This window comes from Siphateles boraxobius, unplaced genomic scaffold (assembly GCF_051911475.1).
Source record: "Siphateles boraxobius isolate OS27281-9 unplaced genomic scaffold, OSU_SipBor_1 9, whole genome shotgun sequence".
Taxonomy (NCBI): Eukaryota; Metazoa; Chordata; class Actinopteri; order Cypriniformes; family Leuciscidae; genus Siphateles; species Siphateles boraxobius.
Window position 1 is genome coordinate 17,083,953 of NW_027509219.1, and position 21,704 is coordinate 17,105,656.

The following is a 21,704-nucleotide window of genomic DNA, read 5'->3' on the forward strand; positions in this document are numbered from 1 at the left end:
ATTTTAGTTAAAGTTTTAGTAATTTTGTTGTGTGCTTTTGTTTTGTTTTGTTGTGTGTCATTTTAATCGTTTTTTGTCTATAGTTTTCATTTTTTTTTTTTTTTTTTTTGTTATTTAAGTACATCAAGTTAAATTAAATTAAAATGAGAAATGTTGTCTTGGCAACCTAGCTAAAATAAAATAAGTTTAAGTTTTTTATATATTTTATTTTATTTCAGTTAATGTTTATTTCATTTCAAGTAATAAAAAATAAATGTTATGGTTTTAGTTTTAGTTAACTATAATAAACATGGTGCACAGATTCATATCTGTCACATTCTATAAGCTTGCATGAGATATAAGCATAAAGCATAACTGTTGCAGGAAATAGGTCAATGTTTTTGATGTCAATGTGTCCAAATGCCCAAATTCTATGCCACAGACAGAAAGTGGCCAGTGAATGATGTGTTCTTGTTAAGCTCTATAGCTCTTTAGTATGCAGCCCTTGTCTTATGCACAGGCTTCATGATGGCGTTTTCTAAAAGAGAATCCACTATATAAATGGAGGGGGGGGGGGGGGCAAGCTTTTTATATGACCCACTTGGATTTCACCAACATCCAGTAGCCCAGCTATAGGTTCTAATTTTATGTTTGCCAAAATCATAAGACAAAGTTTGTCATCTTTTGTATTATAGCAAACTTGTATTTGCAAGTTTGTATTTTGGAAATTTCAAACATATCTCTGTGACTTTACCCCAGTCTATATTTCTCAGAGAAGGTTTGTTTTTGAAATTTCTTAGAAGTGTTGACAACATATAGGTCTAAACCTTATGAACATTTCCAACATTACTGCCAAAGAAAAAAAGAGATTTCATTGAATACTCATTGACCATCTCAAAGAAAATAGTCCTAGCCTACTGTTTATTATTATTAAGAAGATAAATAATAATCAAGTTAAGAAGTGTTGTTGATGTGGAAGATAGTTTTTTAATAGCCTATGTATGATAGCATTTAATCTTCTCACCTATATATAAAAAAAAGGATTCTCAAAAGCGAAATTCAATGAATAGGCTAATTTTTTGGGTAAAAACTCAATAAAAACAGCCATAAATTCAGTACAATTTAAACAAAAAAAGTTAACAAATACTTTTTTAAATAAAAATATACAATCATATTGCAATTTTTGTTTGGCGTGACTGAATTCACAACAACCAACAAACATTTAACCAAAAACCTAGAAAGAGCCCTGTCTCCCCTACATTGTAAAATCTGAACAAAAATTGCCCCAATAGACTTTGAAACATAAACATCGCATAAACATGCGATCTATATTTGTAAACAAGCACAGTCATGTGCAGTGCTGATGGCTCGTTAACCGTTGGTATGCTCCGTGCGTCAGTCAGCACGAGACCCGGGAGGCATAGGGTTAAAACTAAAAGCAGCGTGAGAAAGAATGTGTGCCAGTCTTTGACAAACTTACAATTCATTCAAACGTATATGCCACGCCCTCAGCGTAGACTCAGGGGCTCGACCAATTAGAGAGAAAGAATTTTTTCGTAGATATCTGCCGATGGTCAGATGACTGAAAAAAACTATTTAAAACTCTAATGAGCAACCTGATACAGGTTCATACACTTTCCTGGCACCTCAGTGAAGGATTAATTCGTATAACTTCCTCAGTTACTAAAGTTTGTCAAAAGAATAACGAAAGAATTTTACAGCTCTGAACATTATGGTAGACAAATCAATAAGAATTGCAATTTGCTTGTGTTTTATCCTGTGCCATTCATTCAGTGCCATAGCTGCTGCGGCCGGCAAGAACGTTCACTCGAAAGGTAAGAGAACTCTTTTAAGTCTTTAGTTTACTAAATAATTGCTGTTATCGGATTTTTAATACTAAGCGTTTACTTTAGTGTGTAAAAATTCCTCATCGATTTATATTTTTACGCTTTTCTGTTTACAATCATTCTCTTCGCGGACCATGGCAAACAGTCCCGATTTCATTCAAACTGTTGAGAAACGCGTTTTTCTCACATTCCAAAAATGACTACCTGAATGAACCTGTCGATAAAAAAAAAAAAAATCAAAAAGAAGTTAAAATATCCGCTTTCTTTGACGTGTCGGCGACACACAAAAGCAAAACCCGGACAATCCACTTTCTTTTGGATGTGCCCTTTAAACAAACGCCCAGATAAGTCCACGTTTTATCAACGGTCTGCCGCGTTGTCGACCGCAGTGACTTTGTGCTGGAAACTGTATGATTTTTAAACAACTTCCCTGCATGAGCGGTGGATTTGAACATAAATAAACAAAGAAAGCAATTATTACTTTATACGTTTGTGAACAATGAACGTTTGGAATACCGGGGAGCGCCTTAACAGATTTTGTTAAGTGTAAGGCTACTTTGATCTAAAATTACCCTATTTTATAAAAGTTTAGTAAGTTTTAAACATTAACTTCATGTATGTAAAACACACACCTTATGAAGATTAACCATGGTTTTATTATGTTAAAGTGTAGTAACCATGTTTTTTAGTGGATCAATTACCATTTGTATAGCCACAGTTTACTTCAAATATGGTTAGTGGATCAAAGCCATGGCTCATTTGTGGTTACCATGGTTTAACTACAATAACATGTTATTATTTTACTTATTATTATTTGTACTAAAACATGGTCAATTTTCGTTAGGTGTGTGTATAGCCTATATATACAGTAGTCAACATCTGAAGTGGATCAAACTCTTTCATCAAAGTTATACATGAATTTTGAACAATGGTCTTGTCTTAGGACAACTTTGATTAACTTTTGTGTGTGTGAACTATGAATAAAACCATGCTACATGGATAGCTACACATACCAAAACATAGGCTAACAACTCTAAAAACAAAAGACCCCCTGTTTGTAGGCATTAGTCTTGTAATACAAAGATGAGATTTACACAAATACAACTTCTATCACCTCAGGAGGATTGTGATCATGGATGTGATTTTCACCCCTGTAGCTCATTTCTAATTGGTTAAACTGATGGAGTTTCAACAAGCAATTGTTCAGCCCAAGTAAGGGAAGGAAGACCATGGTTTCGTCCTCTTGAAACTGCGTGCGTGGACTTTGTAAACTCTTACATCCCAAATCAAGACTATATTTGGCATTCTTATGGTCAACTGGTTCATAGAAAACAAGTTCTGGTCTCTCTACAGTAGCTCAATTGTTCAAGCTAGTCATTAAAATGAGATGTTGTCACAAGACTTGCCATGAATGAACTCGAGCTCAACACCTTATGAAACAATTAAGCTCTTTGAAATGTCTTAAGCACTATTTTTCCAATATTACATGTAGAGGTTAGAGATTTTACATAAACCTAATTAATAATGTTACTCCTCCTAGATGATGCAAAGGACAACTTCTCTATGGATCCTGGACAACTTCATGAACGAATCAAGTACAACATGCGAAAGTCTTTTGATCTTGATGACGACGGCTGTTACCTCCAACCTGGGAAAAAGGAAAGCATTGAGGAGTGTGGCTTCAATGCCACAGCCAAGACCATTCTGATCATCCACGGCTGGACGGTGAGACATGTCAGATTGTCATGTGCCTATGGTTTTAATATTGGATTTGACTTTTTAGGATTTTGACCCCAAAGGCTCCACAGCCTTAATCTTCAGGTGGTTCCAAATATTTTATCTTTGAAGCAATAATAGAGGTTTACCAGAAATTTTCTTTAGTGTAGCAATACATTCACTTCTCAGGTTTTAAGCAAATATTGGAATTTCCCACATGATTGCTGGATCTTTGCTGGTTTGGTTTGTTAAAGGATGTGTAATCTTTTACAGATGAGTGGGATGTTTGAGAGCTGGATGCACAAGCTGGTGGCTGCTGTTCAGAGGCGAGAGTCTGAGGCTAATGTGGTGGTGGTCGATTGGCTGGGACTGGCCCACCAACTTTACCCTGATGCCGTCAACCATACCCACCGGGTTGGACAGAGCGTCGCTACCCTTTTGGACTGGCTCCAGGTACGTCTTTATTATACAGCCCACTGGGTGTGTTTGTTTCTCTTTGTTTGCATTTGAGAGAACTGGCAACCGTGAAAACTCTGCTTGTGGCCTTATACATTGGTTCTTTGTTGGTATTATTCATCTTTTCTCAGGACAGCAGATGTCCTGGTGAAGTACAATTTGTCTTTTCCAGATGGGTCTGTTTAGTTTTTTTGTTGTTTGAGATGTTGGGAATTAGTCCATGGCATTATGGGTGTTCTCATGGAACAATACATATTCATGCATCAACGCTGGGTTCCTTGGACTCTAAGGAACTTTATACAGGAAAGATACAAGCAGTGTAAATGAGCAGCTGAACATATTAACCCCCCAGCACGTGCACACAGATGCCCCAGCTGGCACTGAGCATGGCACAGCAATTGTGCAAAAAGCATAATGACTTTTTTACATCTCAAAGCTGCTCTCATCAGCCTTGTGGCGTCTAAAACATTTTTCCCTCAGATAAAGTATTTTCTTTTTATAGCGCATTTTAAAGCAAGTTAGACGAAGCGAACAAATAAATGATTTATATTGAACAACAATATTATTAATACATGTTTTGCAGGATCTAAAAAAACTGTTTCGAAGTTTACCTATTGGATAGTCTTTTTTTTTTTTTTTTTAGAACATTTCACCTTCTGAATTTAGTTAGACGAAGCAAGCAAATAAATATTTTGCCTATTTCATTTTAATAATTTGTAGATTTTTAAATGTGGTTCCACGACACAAAGAATGAACAATAAATAAGACAAATAATTAATAAAATTCTATTTATTAACATATAGTAATAATTGTTATTATTGAATGTATGTCTACATTTGATAGGAAGAAGAGAATCTACAGCTTGAGGACGTGCACGTGATTGGATACAGTCTTGGGGCTCATGTTGCTGGATATGCTGGAACGTTTGTAAATGGAAATATTGGACGTATAACTGGTGAGTATTTTTATTTTAGGGGATCTTGACTTTTTGAAACAAAGCTTTGGAATGGCTTAGTCTTTTTGCACACATTGAGGCCTAAATATCTAAATCTCTGTCCTTTTTGAACAGGTTTAGATCCAGCCGGCCCCATGTTCGAGGGGACGGAGTCCCATAAGCGGCTTTCTCCGGATGATGCAGACTTTGTCGATGTCCTGCACACATACACAAGGGGAGCTTTGGGAGTTAGTATTGGGATCCAGGAGCCAATTGGGCACATTGATATATATCCCAATGGTGGGGATGTACAGCCAGGCTGTTCTTTAGGAGATGTGCTATCCACTGCTGCTGCAGGAAGTAAGTGCTTCAGTTTTGTTGCTGTTTTGGCAATTTCCAGCTCTCTTTTCATGGTTGCCAACCATCATTTTACCACATCTGTCTTGTCACCACACAGACTTTGTGGAAGTCATGAAGTGTGAGCATGAGCGGGCAGTGCATCTCTTTGTGGACTCCCTCATGAACAAGGACCACGTGAGCTACGCCTTTCAATGCACCAGCCCGGATCGCTTCAAGAAGGGCATTTGTCTCAGCTGCAGGAAGAACCGCTGCAACAGCATTGGTTACAACTCCAAGAAAATGCGTAAGAGGAGAGAAAGCAAGATGTACCTGAAGACTCGCGCGGACACGCCTTTTGGCGGTAAGTAATTATAGCGTCCTTTCAAAGTCACATGCTGTAATGATGAGTCACTTTGCTTGTTGCAATATTAAACTGGTTATTTTCTCTACAGGTTACCACTATCAGATGAAGATGCATGTGTTCGACAGGAAGGATGCAGATTCCGATCCCACTTTCTACGTCAAACTACACGGATCCCATAATGATACCAATAACCTCAGCGTAGACATGTAAGCAGCTCATGATTAAGATTATATTGCAAAAATATTCTACAATTAACTGGTAAACATTTATATGGGCTCTTTTGAATGTGAAGGCAAGGTTAAAATCTGACCTGCTTTCTCTTTTCTTTTTTTTTCTTTTTTTTTTTCACAGTGCTGAAGGAGTTGGTCTGAACCTCACAAACACATTTCTCGTCTTCACGGAAGAAGACATTGGTGACCTGTTAAAAATTTCACTTCGCTGGGAAGGTCCTTCCGATTCCTGGTCGTCCGTATTGAAACACATCAAGTCAACATTCTGGTCCTGGTCGAGTAAACAGGACAAAAAAGTTTTGGAGGTTCGAAGGATCAGAGTCAAAGCTGGAGAAACGCAGAAAAAGTAAGTCTTGGAGCTCATTGCTTGCAAATTTGTGCAATGACTCGTTTTAAACTTTTTTTTTTCTTCTTTTTTTTCTAAACTGTGTTTGTTAATGTTGTAATTGTTTCTTTCACAGGTTCACCTTCTGTGCTGAAGAGACTGAGATCTCACCAGGGCAAGAGATTACATTTGTTAAATGTCGTGATGGGTGGGAAGTGAAACCTAGGAAACGGTATGTATGCTTGGACTATTCACATTATGCATTATTGTATGTATGTGTACAGACAAAAAAAAATGATATACATATACATGTGTTTATATGCATGTAAATATGTGTATGTTTATATTCATATTTATTTATTTTTGCAGATTGCACTACTGAGAGGAAGCACTGTTACCCAGGGACCCAAGGTGGCACAGGACCTGAGCACTTTTGTTTGATTTGATACACATTTGGTGGCATAAGGCACCTTATCGGTTTCGGTGGGTAGAACACAACCCGTGCTGCTCATGGCCAGCTCAGATGGGTGATGATGGCTGGTTACTGGACTTGCTCAGGGCATTTTCTTTTTCTACCAGTGGGCTGTTTTGGATGGTTTGAGATTCTAGGTCTTCATCTTTTGATACTATTTTTATGTTTTACATTGTTGCATTCAGAACATCTGTTTTATGGATCTTGGACTCTTCCTTGACAACGCAATGCTTGTTATATATATTTTTGTATGTTTTTAAGTTATGAAGAAGGAAAAAAAAAAAGCACTGTAAAACCAAGCTTATTTATCAACCTAATGCACACCTTGTTCAAGGCATAAATTAATTCTCTCCCAAGTTATCTGGTGACCACTTTTACATTTGTATGTGTCTGTGGATTTCAATAGAAAGAAGGATTTTATGTGAATTCACAGTATTATTTAAGGTCAGAAGAATGGAGAGAGCCGCTCTGTTTGTCTTCATAAAAATGTTGCACATTTTTGTGCCTTGTTTTGTACATGTTTGTGTATATAATGTTTATATAAAATGTAAGAAGAAGAATTTGTAATAAACTTGTGTAGGTTATAAAATATGCTACAATCCAGAGTCTATCAGTTTGCTTGCCTAAGAAACAGCCTCTGTGACAGAATGATAGTGAAACGTGACATAACTTCAGTTTGTAAATAATCTCACATCGTTCCAAACCGGTATGACAGAATTTCTTCTGTGGAAGACAAAAGAATTTATAAAGATTGCTATTTGCTCTTTGTAATTACAGCGAATGTGGATTGAAGACTACAATCTTCTAAAAGATTTAAAAGCATCATGAATGTGGTTCACATTCAGATTCTTGCTTTATATCCTGCATCCGTGAGTCAAACCTGAGTAATGTATCAGAGTGGTTTTCGGAACTGTATCTGTCCTGAAAAGATCCAACTCCAAAGAATGATTTGTTCATGAAACAAACATTGCATTAACTATACTTTTATAGTGGTTTAGCATCCTTTTTGATTCTTGAAAATTTCAGACCCCCATTCATTGAAACCGCATGGAAAAGAACAGAGTGGTCGTCCAAGTTTCTTCTTCTATAGAAAATTAAGTCTTACATGTTTGGAATAATATGTATTATTAAAAAATAATATATTAAATATAAAAAAATTTATGGCTTTGGGACCAGTCCTTATCAGCTGCCATAAATACTAAGAGTATCTTCTTTTTTTAAGGAGTAAATAGACTAGAAATAGTCTAGAGTTTTACTAGAAGTTTCCTTCTCTTCAGAGGAGTGATCTAGAATGTTCTTGCAGTGCCGTTTGTGTGTGCTGCTTTCAGGAATGCTAAACCGGTCAAGTATTTCTGGTGAAAAACCTCTCAGAAATGATGAAATCCTTCCAGACGATTCATCAGTTACTGGTGTAAAAGGAAGCGAAGACACCAAAGAGATAATAGTTGATTTCAGTGGATAATGCTGTTACGTTACAGAAGGAACATTCTCACAAGCAAATGATGTATAATTTTTATCAGAGTAAAACAATGGTTTTCCCTATATGCTAATTAGGAAATACACATGGAAAGTCGAACCCTGAACCTAATCTTAAAATAAAGGGGTTAAGCAATTAAAACGGTTTGGCCCAACAGAGGGAAAGCACTGTATGACTCATCAAGCAGTGCACGTCACATAGGGGAGAGGGGGGCATAACGTAATAACGCCTTTTCACTGTCTCAGTTTGTGTAAACATAAAGTGTGGGTTTGTTTCATTAAAACAGTGTATACTTTTTTCCTGATTTACCCCAAAAGAATAGAAGTGAACTGTGACAACATGCCCCATAGGTGGGGTACATTGTAACATGACCATATGACAGATTAAAATGTTATCTGATTTAATTTAAAAAAAACATATATATATATATATATACACACACAGACAAACTCAAATATTTTCTCAAACCTTTTCATATAAAATAATGCCATTTTTTAATAATTAAAAATAAATACATTTTTGAGTTTGACAACAAACGCACTGCAAAACACAGCTATACAGCAAGTTCAAAACATAATAATAATTAATAATTTCTGAACATTGACTCTCAGTATTCATTCACCTTTCTCCTCAAGGTTTCTCAATAGAATTCATAAAAGTATAGAATAGAATACCATTGTTCTAAAATGTTCCCCATCTGCGCAACTGCACCTGGTTAGTGTCTTCTGTTAGCGAAGCATTAAATAATTATCTAAACTGTTAATTAACAGATAATAATAATAATAATAATAATAATAATAATAATAATAATAATAATAATAATAATAATAATAATAATAATATATCAGATTATTGATAATATCAGATTATTCTAATTTTAAATAAACACAAAAAATAGAGCTGAAAAATTAACATAAGAAAATTACTTTTGCTATGGTTAAATAAATGTTCAGGGATATCTTCCAAAGATTTCTGAATTTTGGCGCCAATTCTTTTTTCTATATAGTGTTGATATGGCCACTACATACACTAAGTTTCGTCATGCTAGCATGTGTGGAAGTATTTAAAAGTGTCACCGTCCCACAGGTGGGACGTTTGCCACTATATATTTAAAAATAATAATATCTTAGTAAAAACCTAAAGTAATATAGACAAACTATATATCATTTGAAAGCTTAAAATCTCTAGTTTTCATATTTGGTGACTGTTTTCTAAAATAAATTACAGAGGAGCAGTAATTTATCAATTTGCAACAAGAATATTTCATATTCATTAGGAGTATTTAGGCCTTTATTTTGAAATAGCAATAAACATGAAAAATCATGAAAGATTGGTAGAAACCTCAGTTTGTTTTCATGCCAAGAGTTCAAAAGATAACACCAATTCCATTTTATGAGAAAAAAAGGTCTGAAAATGTTTTAAATATAAAGAAAAATATTATGGATTCTCGATTTGTGATGCGGCTGCGAGCTATAACGCACATATGTGGTCTTTTTTTATGCATTTATTAGAGGTTGAATTCAAATCAAATACTGCCAAACCACCCATACTACTTCTGAATAGGATATCTACTTCATAAATTGTATGAAAATTATGGAAATACATGGTTCAGATCACTCAAAACATATATGAAAATGGAGGCGCCCTTATATGGGCAGTAATGGAGTCTGGTGTTCACCTAGTGAAAAAGTTGGGTACTGCGCCTGAATAAAATCTTACTGTAAACTCATTTTTTCAGATATCAACCTAAAATTTGGAACACAACTTGTTCAGATTTTTGGCTTTAATTTTCTTGCAGTTTTAGAGTAAAATATGTTTTGTAATATATATATTTTATATAAAATATTAATAATTATATTTTTACATTAAATTATTTCATAAACTTAAACGTACATAACTTTTTTTTCTGTTTCATTTTTAATAATTTCTACACTTCTAAAATAATCTGGAAAATGTCTGGAATAAAACAGGACCAACCATATGTCTATATTCCAAAGCATTCTTGAATTACAACCATTTAAGTTTGGATAATGATTTTTATGTCTATGCGAAAAAAAGGGGGGGGGGGGGGGGGGGGGGTGACAGTTAAGGGGTTAAAACAAGTGTGTTACAGCCCGCATAAGTTTGTGCCCCGCTCACACCATATGTCAGCGGTCAGACAATTTCCAGCACCCTTGAGATAAAGCTTGAACTTCCTAATGTAATTGTTGACAAACATGCAGTGCTCGTGTGAGTATGTATAGGTTATTATAAGCAGAACATGCTCTATGACTGTATACCCTTTGATGGCAGAGAGAAGAATGTTCCATTCAACCTTCTCCGAATGCTTTGTAACGTCATGCAGCAAGCCGTTTTGCAAACACAACAAGAGACCTCTTTGTCCAGCTGTGTGCAGCATGTGCCTAAAGCAGAACTGACCTATCGAGAAACACACGTGTTCTCCTTGCCATTTTAAACCTGTGAATGTGTACACAACATATTGGCCGTAATGCTAGCCTACTCAAGTAACTATTCGAACACAATGCACTTGGCATGTCACCTATTGCTCAATGTACAGTATGTGGGTGCAGAATGATGTATTCAGGAGATTATTGATGAATAATTATTCTTTATGTTGTATATATTACAACCCCAAATCAGATTGTTGATTTGGGACATTGGGACATTTTGTAAAATGCAATAAAATCAAGAATCTGTGATTTGTTCATTCTATTTTACCTTTTATTAGCTGACAAAAGTACAAAGAAATGTTTTCCAATGTTTTCACTGACCAACATAATTGTTGTTTAGAAATATGAACAAATTTTGATTTTCATGGCTGCAAGTTGGGACAGAGACCAAATAAAAGTGAAAAGATTATCCAAATTAGATTATCCAACTCTTTTGAAACAGGCCACAATGAGCAGGTGAATTGGTAATAGTTGAGGGTATCGTGTTTGGGTGTAAAAGTGATCCTCAGTCTTTTTAAGCAAAGATGGGTCATGGCTCATCACTTTGTGCCAAATATCTTTAGAGAATTGTCAAACAATTAAAAAAAAGTCACATTTCTCAATGCAAGATTGCAAAGAATTTATGTCTTTCATCATCTTCCATACATAATATTGTCACAAGAGTCAGGGAATCCAGAGAAATATTAGTCTGTGTAGGGCAAGGCAGTAGACCTCTGTTGAATGTGCGGGACCTTTGAGCCCTCAGATGGCATTGCACAAGATATCATCATGCTAATCCGTTAAATACAGACACATGTGCTCAGGAGTAATTTGGAAAACCGTTTTCACTGAACACAGTCTGATGCTGCATCAAGAAATGCCACTTTAATCTCTGTTGCGCAAGGAGAAATCTTTACTTCAGTTCTATGTGGAGATGCCGGCGAGTTCTCTGGGCCTGAGCTCATCTCAGATGGTCTAGAAGACAGTGGAAATGTGTGCTGTGGTCAGATGAGTCCATGTTTCAGCTTGTTTTTGGAAAAAATGGACACCGAGTTCTCAGTCCCAAAGACGAAAGGCACCAACCAGACTTTCACCAGCGACAGGTGCAAAAGCAAACATCTGTCCTTGTATTGAGGTGCATCATTGCAAACGGGTAACTTGCATTATTGTGAAGGTACCATTGACATGGAGGCATGTATTTGGATTGTACAGAGACATAACTGCCATCAAGATGACATCTTTCCTGGGAAGCAAGACAATGCCAGGCCTCATTCTGCACATGCTAAAACTGAGTGGTTTCTAGACACTCTGCACCATAGAAGGGATGTGCCTGCCTGTTTACTGCAGTCCAGAAATGTCTCTTATGGAAAATGTATGACACATCATGAAAAGGAGAATCAGGCAACGATGACCACAGACTGTTGAGCGGCTGTCTTATATCAGACAAGATTGGGCAAATATTCCACTAGCAAAACTCCAACAATTAGTATCCTCAATTCCCAAATGATTAAAAAGTGTAATTAAAAGGAAAGGTGATGTGACACAGTGGTAAACATGTCTGTTTCCCAACTTTTCTGGGGGTGTGTTGCAGCCATCAAAATCAAAATTTGTTCATATTTATAAAATACAATTATGTTGGTCAGTGAAAACATTGGAAAACTTGTCTTTGTACTTTTGTCAGCTAATAAAAGGTTAAATAGAATCAACAAATCACAGATTCTTGATTTTATTGCATTTTACAAAATGTCCCAACTTTTTCTGATTTGGGGTTGTACGTTTGATGGCTGTAATAAAGCGCACGACGAAAGGAATAGGGAAACAAAAGTGTCTTTATTAAATCTACACAGAACACTCAGGAGATAGAAGCAGAAGGATGTAACTTAACCACATAAACAATGATGACACCGGACACAGAACTAAGGAAATTCTGGGCTTAGATACATGCATGGGGAACGTAATCAATGTGAACAGAAACAGGTGTAGGGAAACTAACTAAAACCCAGGCAGGCAAAACAGGAACAGAACTTTTTTTATATTGCGATTTATTTTTATTTCAGTTTTAGTTAGATTTAGTTTTTATTTATTTTTGGTTAATAATTTTTAAACTTAAAGCTGCAGTCCGTAGTTTTTCTCTTTGTCACCATCTCTGTTCGAAATCTGCAATCTTTTCACTGGTGAATGTCGTTTGAACCTTTCTGGATCCGGCATTAAATTAATAAGTTTAATTATATAAGTGCTGTGAGAAAGGCTTCAAGTCTCCTCCTCCAACATCCTCACACACAATAGCCTACTAGCCCGGACACATTCTTTATGTGTACGGATGTGACGTAATGACGCAAAGACATGCTCGAATTTCTCGCGGAAATCCACCAGTACCACTAAAATTAAAAACATTATTATAAGCTTACCAATTTGAATCGAACTAAGGCAAGCAGTTTTAAACACTGGCTGGTCATGTACTTGCTCAAAAATTTATTTTGGATAGTTTTTAAACCAAAAAAGTTACAGACTGCAGCTTTAACTCAACTTAAACTTATTTCAGTTTATTGCCAATGCAACATTTCTAATTTACGGTTAGTTAGAATTTTAGAATGTTAGAATGTTGCAAAAAGTTTTAAAAAATTGAAATTAATCAGTTACATATGGTCCAATAGAGGGTATGCATTGTTGACGTCACTTTCCCAGGGGAACCGCCCCCTCAGCCGGACTGAGTGACTAAAGAGCTGCTGCGTGACTGGATTTAATAGGGGAAACTGCGGAAACGAGAGTAAAACAAACGATGGTTGGACTCGATATAAGTGTTCCTTACAACTTAGGCCTACCAAAGATCCAGCCCTAAAACTTGTAGCCTATAGTTTTTTTGTCAGTTTATTTAAAAAAGATCAGATTATGCGTAATAAGCCGACAACGCATGTGGTCATGTAAACGCGAAAACCCGTTTTCTTTTATCAGAGTATAGGTTCATAACCGGCTTAAGCATAAACCGGTCGACACAGGTAGTTTATTTGGCTCTTACTCAGATTTCGCATCATGTAAACGCATTAACCTGCTTTCTGTCGGCTTTTTGAAGTGCGCATGTGTGAAATGTGACAGAAACGCATCCTTATTGCAGATTTAAACACATCCAGACAGAGTGAGCGTTTTCCAGGAAAGGAAGAAGGAAATATATCACAAATGCAGACTCTTTCATGACCCAGAACATTATAAAAATGTCCTCTCATCTCGTGCAGAAGTAAAAGTTGTTCAGTCAAAACGCTACATCTGTTACTGCATAAGAGGATAATATACGAGCTGTAAGTTTCCCGCTGACATGTTGCAAGCTTTATTTAACATCAACCGACATAACAAATGAAATACTCAGAGTCAGATACGCAAATTAGTGTTTTATCGTCACACAGGGTCATGGCCTCATGTTGTTAAAGTCAAAAAGTTATTGTAAAAGTCATTACTTGCATTGGTTTTACTGGTTTGCATGTAAACCGCGGAAACTGGTTATTTCAATAAGCTGATATTTGTGAGTTATCAGCTTACTGGTGTGCATGTAAACGTGCTCAATGATAACTGCTAATCCATTTTTCTCTGCCTAGAGTCAAGTTGTTTCTATGAATTGCAGTGATCCATTTGCTGCTCTGTTCTGTACCTTTCGGCAGTCTGTAAAAGTATACCTCAGATTTCTTGTCAAATGTAGTTGTACAGTCAATCGCAAAGCTCGTACCCGTTTTAGATGTGTTTTTTGTGTTTTTCACGGCATTCACGCTGAAAACGAATGCTGCCGCTCAGTCTTTTTGCCACTCAGTGGGCGTGGCCTCAATCACTCCTTCTGGCGGTGACGTCAAGCGCATTCCCTCTATAGAAGGCAGAACAAAGATATTACAGTGTCAAAAAGAAATTTCCACTCACTCACTTAAAAAGAATTCGGTGGCCCTGAAGTGGCTCTTATTACCTCATTAAGTTGTTAATGTTGTGATAAGTGAAAGGAAATAGCTCTTATCTGACAGAGGTGTCACCTTTCTGATAACACTGATACATTGCATCATTCACATTAGTGTATTGTATCTCCATGTGAATTACATACCACAATAAACTGTAAAGTCTATAACTTTTGTAATGCTTTTTTATTAATTTTATTTTATAATCAATTCATAATTAAATTAAATTCATTCAGTTAAATAGCATTTTCATTTAAAAACAACAACAATCAAAAAACCATTTACATCAACACCTAAATTAAATCAATTGAAATATGTGTATTACAGTGTCTAGACTCTATATAGCCATCATTAGACTGGCCTAGAATAAAATATTATGAAATAGATTAAATGTTAGATATGAAGAATTCAACCAATTGATGAGCTCTAGAGCTCTTATTCTGAAACTGACTAAAAAAAAACAACAACAAAAAAACGTTTTGAGAAATCTTTAATTTCCTGTAAGAAGGAGATCACTTTTACTCTTTCATAATTTTTTATTGACTGTCACTTTATTATCACTTGTCTTTTGTAAAACAGATTGTTCACAAGAATAGAAAAATAGATTTTGGAATGTGGGTGTGTGAAAAAGAACCTGAATGTCAGTAGGGTGTGAGAATTATATATGGATTCTTGCACAAAATACTTGTATCCTTTGTGCCCTCTATAATGTCCCAAACAATTTTTATTTACTAAAGAAATAATAAAGAAAAGGTGTTTTGATAAAGTGAAAGTATGGCAATGAGATTTCTTGCGAAATAGAACTTTATTCAAGCATGTTTCTCCACAGTTTCTTCAGTTCATTGAACCCGCCTGAGCGGTTCTCGAAACTGTGTAGAAGTGTAACAGCCATGCATCATGTTACTTTCAATAAGTCAAGTACAAACAAGCAAATATTTAATTCCGCTATAAACTTCTGGGAATCATTGCTGCCGTCTCCCCCTCACCAGAGAGCTTTTATTTGATTTGTTTCTGACCTGCTTACCTATGAGCACAGCCTTAGATTTTTCAGATGGTGAAGGTTGATTCTATTATCCAGCATGGTGTAAATTTCAAAAGAGTATCTATAAGGATATTTTGTACACTTTCATGTTTTGGCCCCCCCTATTTAAATCTAACTTCCTGTTAACACTCCTTACAGTGATTCTGTCAGGTCAGATTGAGTCATTCTCTCACCCGGCTCTACCAACACTTCCTTGCACATGCATTATTCTCTGCTTAGAGTTGAATTACATGCATTCATAAAGAAGGTTAAAAAAAATGAAGAAAAGAAATGGCATGTATCACATTAAATTAAGTGTGAAATTTTGAAATAGAAACACTGAATTAGCATTCTTGTAAAACATACTCCAAAACACTGTAAAAATTATCAATAAGTTATGACAACATATGGTTTTATATTGCTTTAACTCATCAACATAAGTTAAGCAATTTTCAACGCATTTTAAGTCAGTTTATGTAATTGAAATTGAAATTACTTAAACATCCAAGTTTATTGTAGGCAGCAACTTTTTTTACAGTGTAATCTTTGTTTTATTTACAACTTTGAAAAAACATTTTCTAGTGTTTAAGATTCTAAAGTAACATTTTTAAGATGTATAAATTATAAGACATAAAGATTTGATTGGACGAGCTGCACTTTAAGCTATAAACTGTAATAGTGCGTGGCAACCATAAACAGAAGGGAGAAAAAACATAATAAAGGCAAAAACGCAGGCAGAAAACTAAAACGGTGAGAAAACAAAACCAACAGATTTGCACACAAAGACAAAACCTAAGGTCTAAACTAAACTCACGGCTTAAAAGATAATGAGCAACTCAACTAGAAACAGGTGATGAACATAATCAGTAACTTTGGTAACAAATAATGAGTAGGAACATGGGAAATAATGAAAACAGGAACAGATTACATGAAAACCAGGTCATACAAACTAAAAGTCCATAAAACAGAATGAAAACCCATGGCAACGTTCTACTCCAAATGCCCTTCATTCACTAAGTTCCCTCCATCTCGTGGACTCGGATGTGTTGCTTATGTTGCACAAGGTCCCACTACTGGTGGAACTCTGAGGTTGAAATGTAACACACTAAGCCCTCGATCACTTGGAATTCACTATGGAGCTGATTTATTATTTAAACCCCTTTTTACTTATGAATTCGTTTCATGCACCATTCAATACGCATACAAGTTGTTTGAGAAAATATGTAAAATCCTATAGAAATGTGAGCTGTTGGAGAAAAATAAAAATTACATAAATGGAAAAAATATATATCAATAGTATAAACTTTGACTGTGAACATAAGATGGCTACAAGTATTATGCGATTAATTCTCAAAATAATTTATATATCATACATTTTAAGTGCGATCTATAGTGACGTCACAATCAAGTTGAATTGTCGGATATAGAGCTGCTTGAACTGTACATCAGAGTAGACTCGCTCCCTCTGACCAGTGGCGTCATGCCCATTCAAAGTGAGGGGGCACGTGCCCCCTCAGATTTTTCCTCCCTGATAATTTTTTGGTCATAACTTCATTCCTATTATGCTCCATAATTACCAGAGCCTATAACAACTCAAATGTATTCTTCTGGATGTGTAATAAATCGGTCAGCATCAGCCCGCCCCTTTTTCCTAATATGGTGTCTGTGTATATCAAATCTAGAGCGCTACGCGCGTAGCGCTCTAGAATCTTTGTTGTGTATGTTCAAACAACTCACTCGTCTCGCACGTTGAGCTGGCAATGTTTTACAGATGGTCTTGAAGTGGTAAGTGGGCAAAGCAACAAATCGGCATTAAATTAGTTATCGAATGATATTAAAAGGTAGTGTGATTATTTGTGGTTGACCTGGAAATTTTAACTTGATCAAAACGTTATGGATTTGATATTAGCTGCGAATTCAGAGCATTAACTTAGGTTGTGTCAGTATAACGTTACCGATAGCTAGTCTAGTCTAACCGTGAAATAGTTGGCTAACGTTACTGCCTGCCATACAATTTGTACTCTTTACAAGTTCCTTATTTAAAATATAATAATGAGCAGTGTAACCACAGTATTGTATGATTTTACTAAAGTAATGTTACATACTACATTTGATTTGATTACTTTTTAACATTTCTGTCAAATATTAACCATTTTCAAATAAACGGGGTAGTGTTAACCTTATTCAGCACTGAAATCTGTCAAACTTCTTTCCTTCAGAAGTCCTTCATCACATATTAATATTAAAATAACTTAATTTCAGAGCACCACAAAGACAGACCTCAGCACCTTTATGTACCTTTAATGTAAGATCGTTCTTAGGTCACATACCACTTTAAAATCATAACATAAAAACTGCAATGGTACTGTTTTTAAAATCATGTGTAGTAGGCCTACGTGTACAGTAAGTGTGTGTAAACATGATTTAATGAAGTAGACTTCAAAAGCTTTTGAATTTGAGCTTACAGTTTTTCATCAACCTGTCTTTTACATAAACTTACAAAATCGATACTTTAACTTAGTCCTCAGATAGAGGAGGGTTGCTGCTAGCTCTGTTAAGGTATTTCTGTCCCTCCCAAACTGCATTGAAATGTATGTTTAGCAGCCAGAATTTAAAATTTTTCAGGGGGAGAAACCCCCTGACCCCTCCTAACATAATCCATATCACCCGTCAGAAAACAATTGCAACGTCTCAGATTGTGCCCCCCCCCCAGAATTTTGGCTTGCATGTTGCCCCTGCCTCTGACCCCTGTCAAAATTGAGGGGTCGAGGGCCCATCCACCTAAACTTCGCTCACCCACCTGACAAAGTGTAACAAACTTCAAAATGTCTGGGATTCCCCTGAGGCGAAGTTGGCGAGTTTATGTCTAAGCGAAGTGGAATGCATCCTAAAACTCCCCCTTCCCGGAATGCCATAAACAGAAACTAAACCTAAGCAGATGGAGGGGGAAAACAGAAACAAAGTTCATTGGAGAAGGGGAAAGGGGAAGAGTGGAAGAGTGGAAGTGTTTATCTCAACTTTCAGACATACACTTAGCCTGACGTTGTCATACTTAGATTCTAGTCAGAATGTGAGTCTGATACTGCTCCATTGGGCTGTGATTATGGGGCGTGTTTCAACCAAACCAGAAAAGAAAAAATGCCTCTGCATTCAATTTGATAGACCTAAAACCAATCAGAGCAACGGAGTAAATTACGTATGTTGAGCGACGCATAGTTGTCAACATAACTCAACTGCATGCACGCTGGAAGAAGATAGGTGATTACAGCCCCATTGACTCCCTTTGCCAATGCATTGATGAAATAAACAATTGGATGTGCCAAAACTTTCTTCAGTTAAACAAAGACAAAACTGAAGTCATTGCGTTTAGAAACAAAGATGAAGTTCTCAAGGTGAACGCATACCTTCAGTCTAGGGGTCAAACAACTAAAAATCAAGTCAGGAATCTGGGTGTGTCTCTAGAGTCAGACCTTAGTTTCAGTAGTCATGTCAAAGCAATAACTAAATCAGCATACTATCACCTGAAAAATATTGCAAGAATTAGATGATTTGTTTCCAGTCAAGACTTAGAGAAACTTGTGCATGCTTTCATCACCAGCAGGGTGGATTATTGTAATGGACTCCTCACTGGTCTTCCCAAAAAGTCAATAAGACAGTTGCAGCTCCTACAGAACGCAGCTGCTAGGTTTCTGAGCAGAACCAGACAATATGAACATATCACACCAGTCCTCAGGTCTTTACACTGGCTGCCAGTTAAATTGATTTTAAAGTATTATTACTGGTATATAAATCACTCAATGGCCCAGGACCTCAATACATTGCAGATATGCTCAGTGAATATAAACCCAACAGATCACTCAGATCACTAGGATCACATCAGCTAGAAATACCAAGGGTTCACTCTAAGCATGGCGAGTCCGCTTTTAGCTATGCCAGCCGCAGCTGGAACCAGCTTCCAGAAGAGATCAGATGTGCTCCTACAGTATCACATTCAAATCCAGACTCAAAACACATCTGTTTAGCTGTGCATTTACTGAATGAGCACTGTGCCACTGTTCGTCCGACTGTTTGTACTGTATTTTATTTTATCTTTTAATTATTCTGATTTCATTTGATTATTTCTGTATTTTATCTTTTATTCTAAACTGTTTTAATTATTTTGATTTCTTTAGATTTTTTAATTTATTCTATGTTAAGCACTTTGAATTACCATTGTGTATGAAATGTGCTATATAAATAAACTTGCCTTGCCTTGCCTGATATTTGCCGGTGTTGTAAAAAGAATTTTCAGATACACGGAAACAACAATGACCAAAGGGTTTTCATTGCGCCCCATCTTCTTAGCGACCATCGGGGCCAGCTGATAAATTAAACGTTTGCCGAATCCAGTAGGAAGGACGGCAAAAACAAAAACAACGGATCGACAAATGTCTTGATCGCAGTTCTCTGTTCCTCTTTTAAAATTAATGCAATGTCTACATATTCTATAACAAAAGCGATGGCTGAATCTACACATCTAAATTCTCCAGCGGTAACCATTCTTTGTTGTAAACTAATTTAACCCAAGCGCTCTTTGGTGACGTGGATGATTACGTTACTGTTGATCATCTGTCCATCATCGTATAATGCCCGCACTGACAATTTGATTGGTCCGTACAGCTTTGCTTCGGGCATACTTGTTTCACAACGGATCAAGTCCACACCGAACTCCCCCCCCTCAAATGTTGTGGGCGGGGCTAAATTTGAAATCCAGGCTCACATATACTCGCAAACTTCCCAAAACACTTCCCCTCTGTGGAATCCCCATTTTGTAGTGCTTTAAACTTCACCAAGTGGACGAAGTATATTACTGTAACATATTTGTGATATATTTAAAATGATGACAATACAATAATAAACTATAACTGTGTTTACAAAAACAATCAGATTATGGTAGATACAAGTATTAAATGCGGTTAATTGTCAAAATAATGCCAATATCTCACACTAGATTTGTGTGGGGTGGAAGTAAATTAAGCACGACCTGCTGTGACATCACAATCGTATTGCATTGTGATCTATGGATCTGCCTGAAGTATACATGTTGAGTAGACTCGCTCCCTCTGTCAAAATCGAAGGGGTCAAGGGTCTGTCCATATTTCCCTCACCAAATTGACAAATTTAAACACACTTCAAAATGACAGCGGGGATTCCCCCGAGGGGAAGAATTTAGGGAAGTTTGCGACTGTATTGCTGTGTTCCAATTCAAAGGCTGCAATTTCCCCCCAGACCTATTGCTGTCTTTGTTTCCATCGCAATCTAAAGTACCGTGAAAATTATGCAACTAAAGGCCTCATTATGCTTCTGCGTCAACTCCACGGTGTAGCTACGCCGTCAGTCCTACGGCGTCATGGCCGTTTTATGGTTCTGCGTCAGGTTGAGTTGCATCGCGGTGCATCTGACCAATCACAGCCCTTGTGGTCTGCGTCGCCTCGACGCGTACTTACAATTTTTTGGAGGTGCACGTCGAGCTACGGCGGAGGGGTTTGCGGCGACGCAGAGGGTTCTGCAGGGGTACGCCGTCGATTCGACGCAGTAGTCTGGTGACGTAGGCCTGCGTTCGACTTTCCAGTTGCATTTTGTCCTCCGCATGTAAGCTTAATAAAGCTTGAACCTCATCGTTGGTCCATCGGTCATATTTTTTAAACTTCATTGCTGATTCAAATAGCAAACAACTCTTACTGCACACACCGCAACAGACTTGAAATAAAATGCTGCGTGGAGGCAACCAATTAGGATGTTCATTGTTTCATTGTTCAAGTCCCTCCCCCGAAAGTAACTGAACTTTGAAAAGGTACTAGGCTGGTTCGACTTGAACCGGCGCTGCACGGACCGATCGGTTTATGACATCAAAGTAATGCGAGAGCGATCAGAGAGCAGAAGGCTCCTTATGCTTTTCAATCGCTCTCGCGGTACTTTGAGGCCATAAACCGATCGGTCTGTGCAGCGCCGGTTCAAGTCGAACAAGCCTAGTACCTTTTCACTATACTATCTCGCGAGCAGAATCTTTCTGAGGGGGGTTTCATGTTTCCTGTTGTCATGTGATTCCTTGTTGTAGTCATGTGATCCTGGCATGTGTTCCCTTGTCTTATGTGTCATGTTGTCATTGGTTCATTGTTTCATTGTTCATAGGTGTCCCATGTCTAG

The 21,704-nt window shown here is 36.8% G+C and overlaps 1 protein-coding gene across 1 annotated transcript; it reads left to right on the forward strand.

Annotated features, from left to right (window-relative positions):
- The first annotated feature begins 1,441 nt into the window (after positions 1-1,441).
- lipg (lipase, endothelial) lies at positions 1,442-7,251 on the forward strand. The gene is made up of 10 exons (XM_077223362.1): positions 1,442-1,814; positions 3,367-3,551; positions 3,816-3,995; positions 4,842-4,953; positions 5,068-5,292; positions 5,390-5,632; positions 5,724-5,841; positions 5,987-6,211; positions 6,327-6,422; positions 6,560-7,251. Exons 1-10 carry the CDS (start codon positions 1,712-1,714, stop codon positions 6,570-6,572), a joined length of 1,500 nt encoding a protein of 499 aa, XP_077079477.1. The 5' UTR covers positions 1,442-1,711; the 3' UTR covers positions 6,573-7,251.
- The last annotated feature ends 14,453 nt before the right edge of the window (positions 7,252-21,704 follow it).

Coding starts and splice junctions, on each gene's coding strand:
- lipg (XM_077223362.1), top strand. CDS start 1,712: ATGGTAGACAAATCAATAAGAATTGCAATTTGCTTGTGTTTTATCCTG. Junction 3,996..4,841: donor CCCTTTTGGACTGGCTCCAG/GTACGTCTTTAT, acceptor TACATTTGATAG/GAAGAAGAGAATCTACAGCT. Junction 4,954..5,067: donor AAATATTGGACGTATAACTG/GTGAGTATTTTT, acceptor CTTTTTGAACAG/GTTTAGATCCAGCCGGCCCC.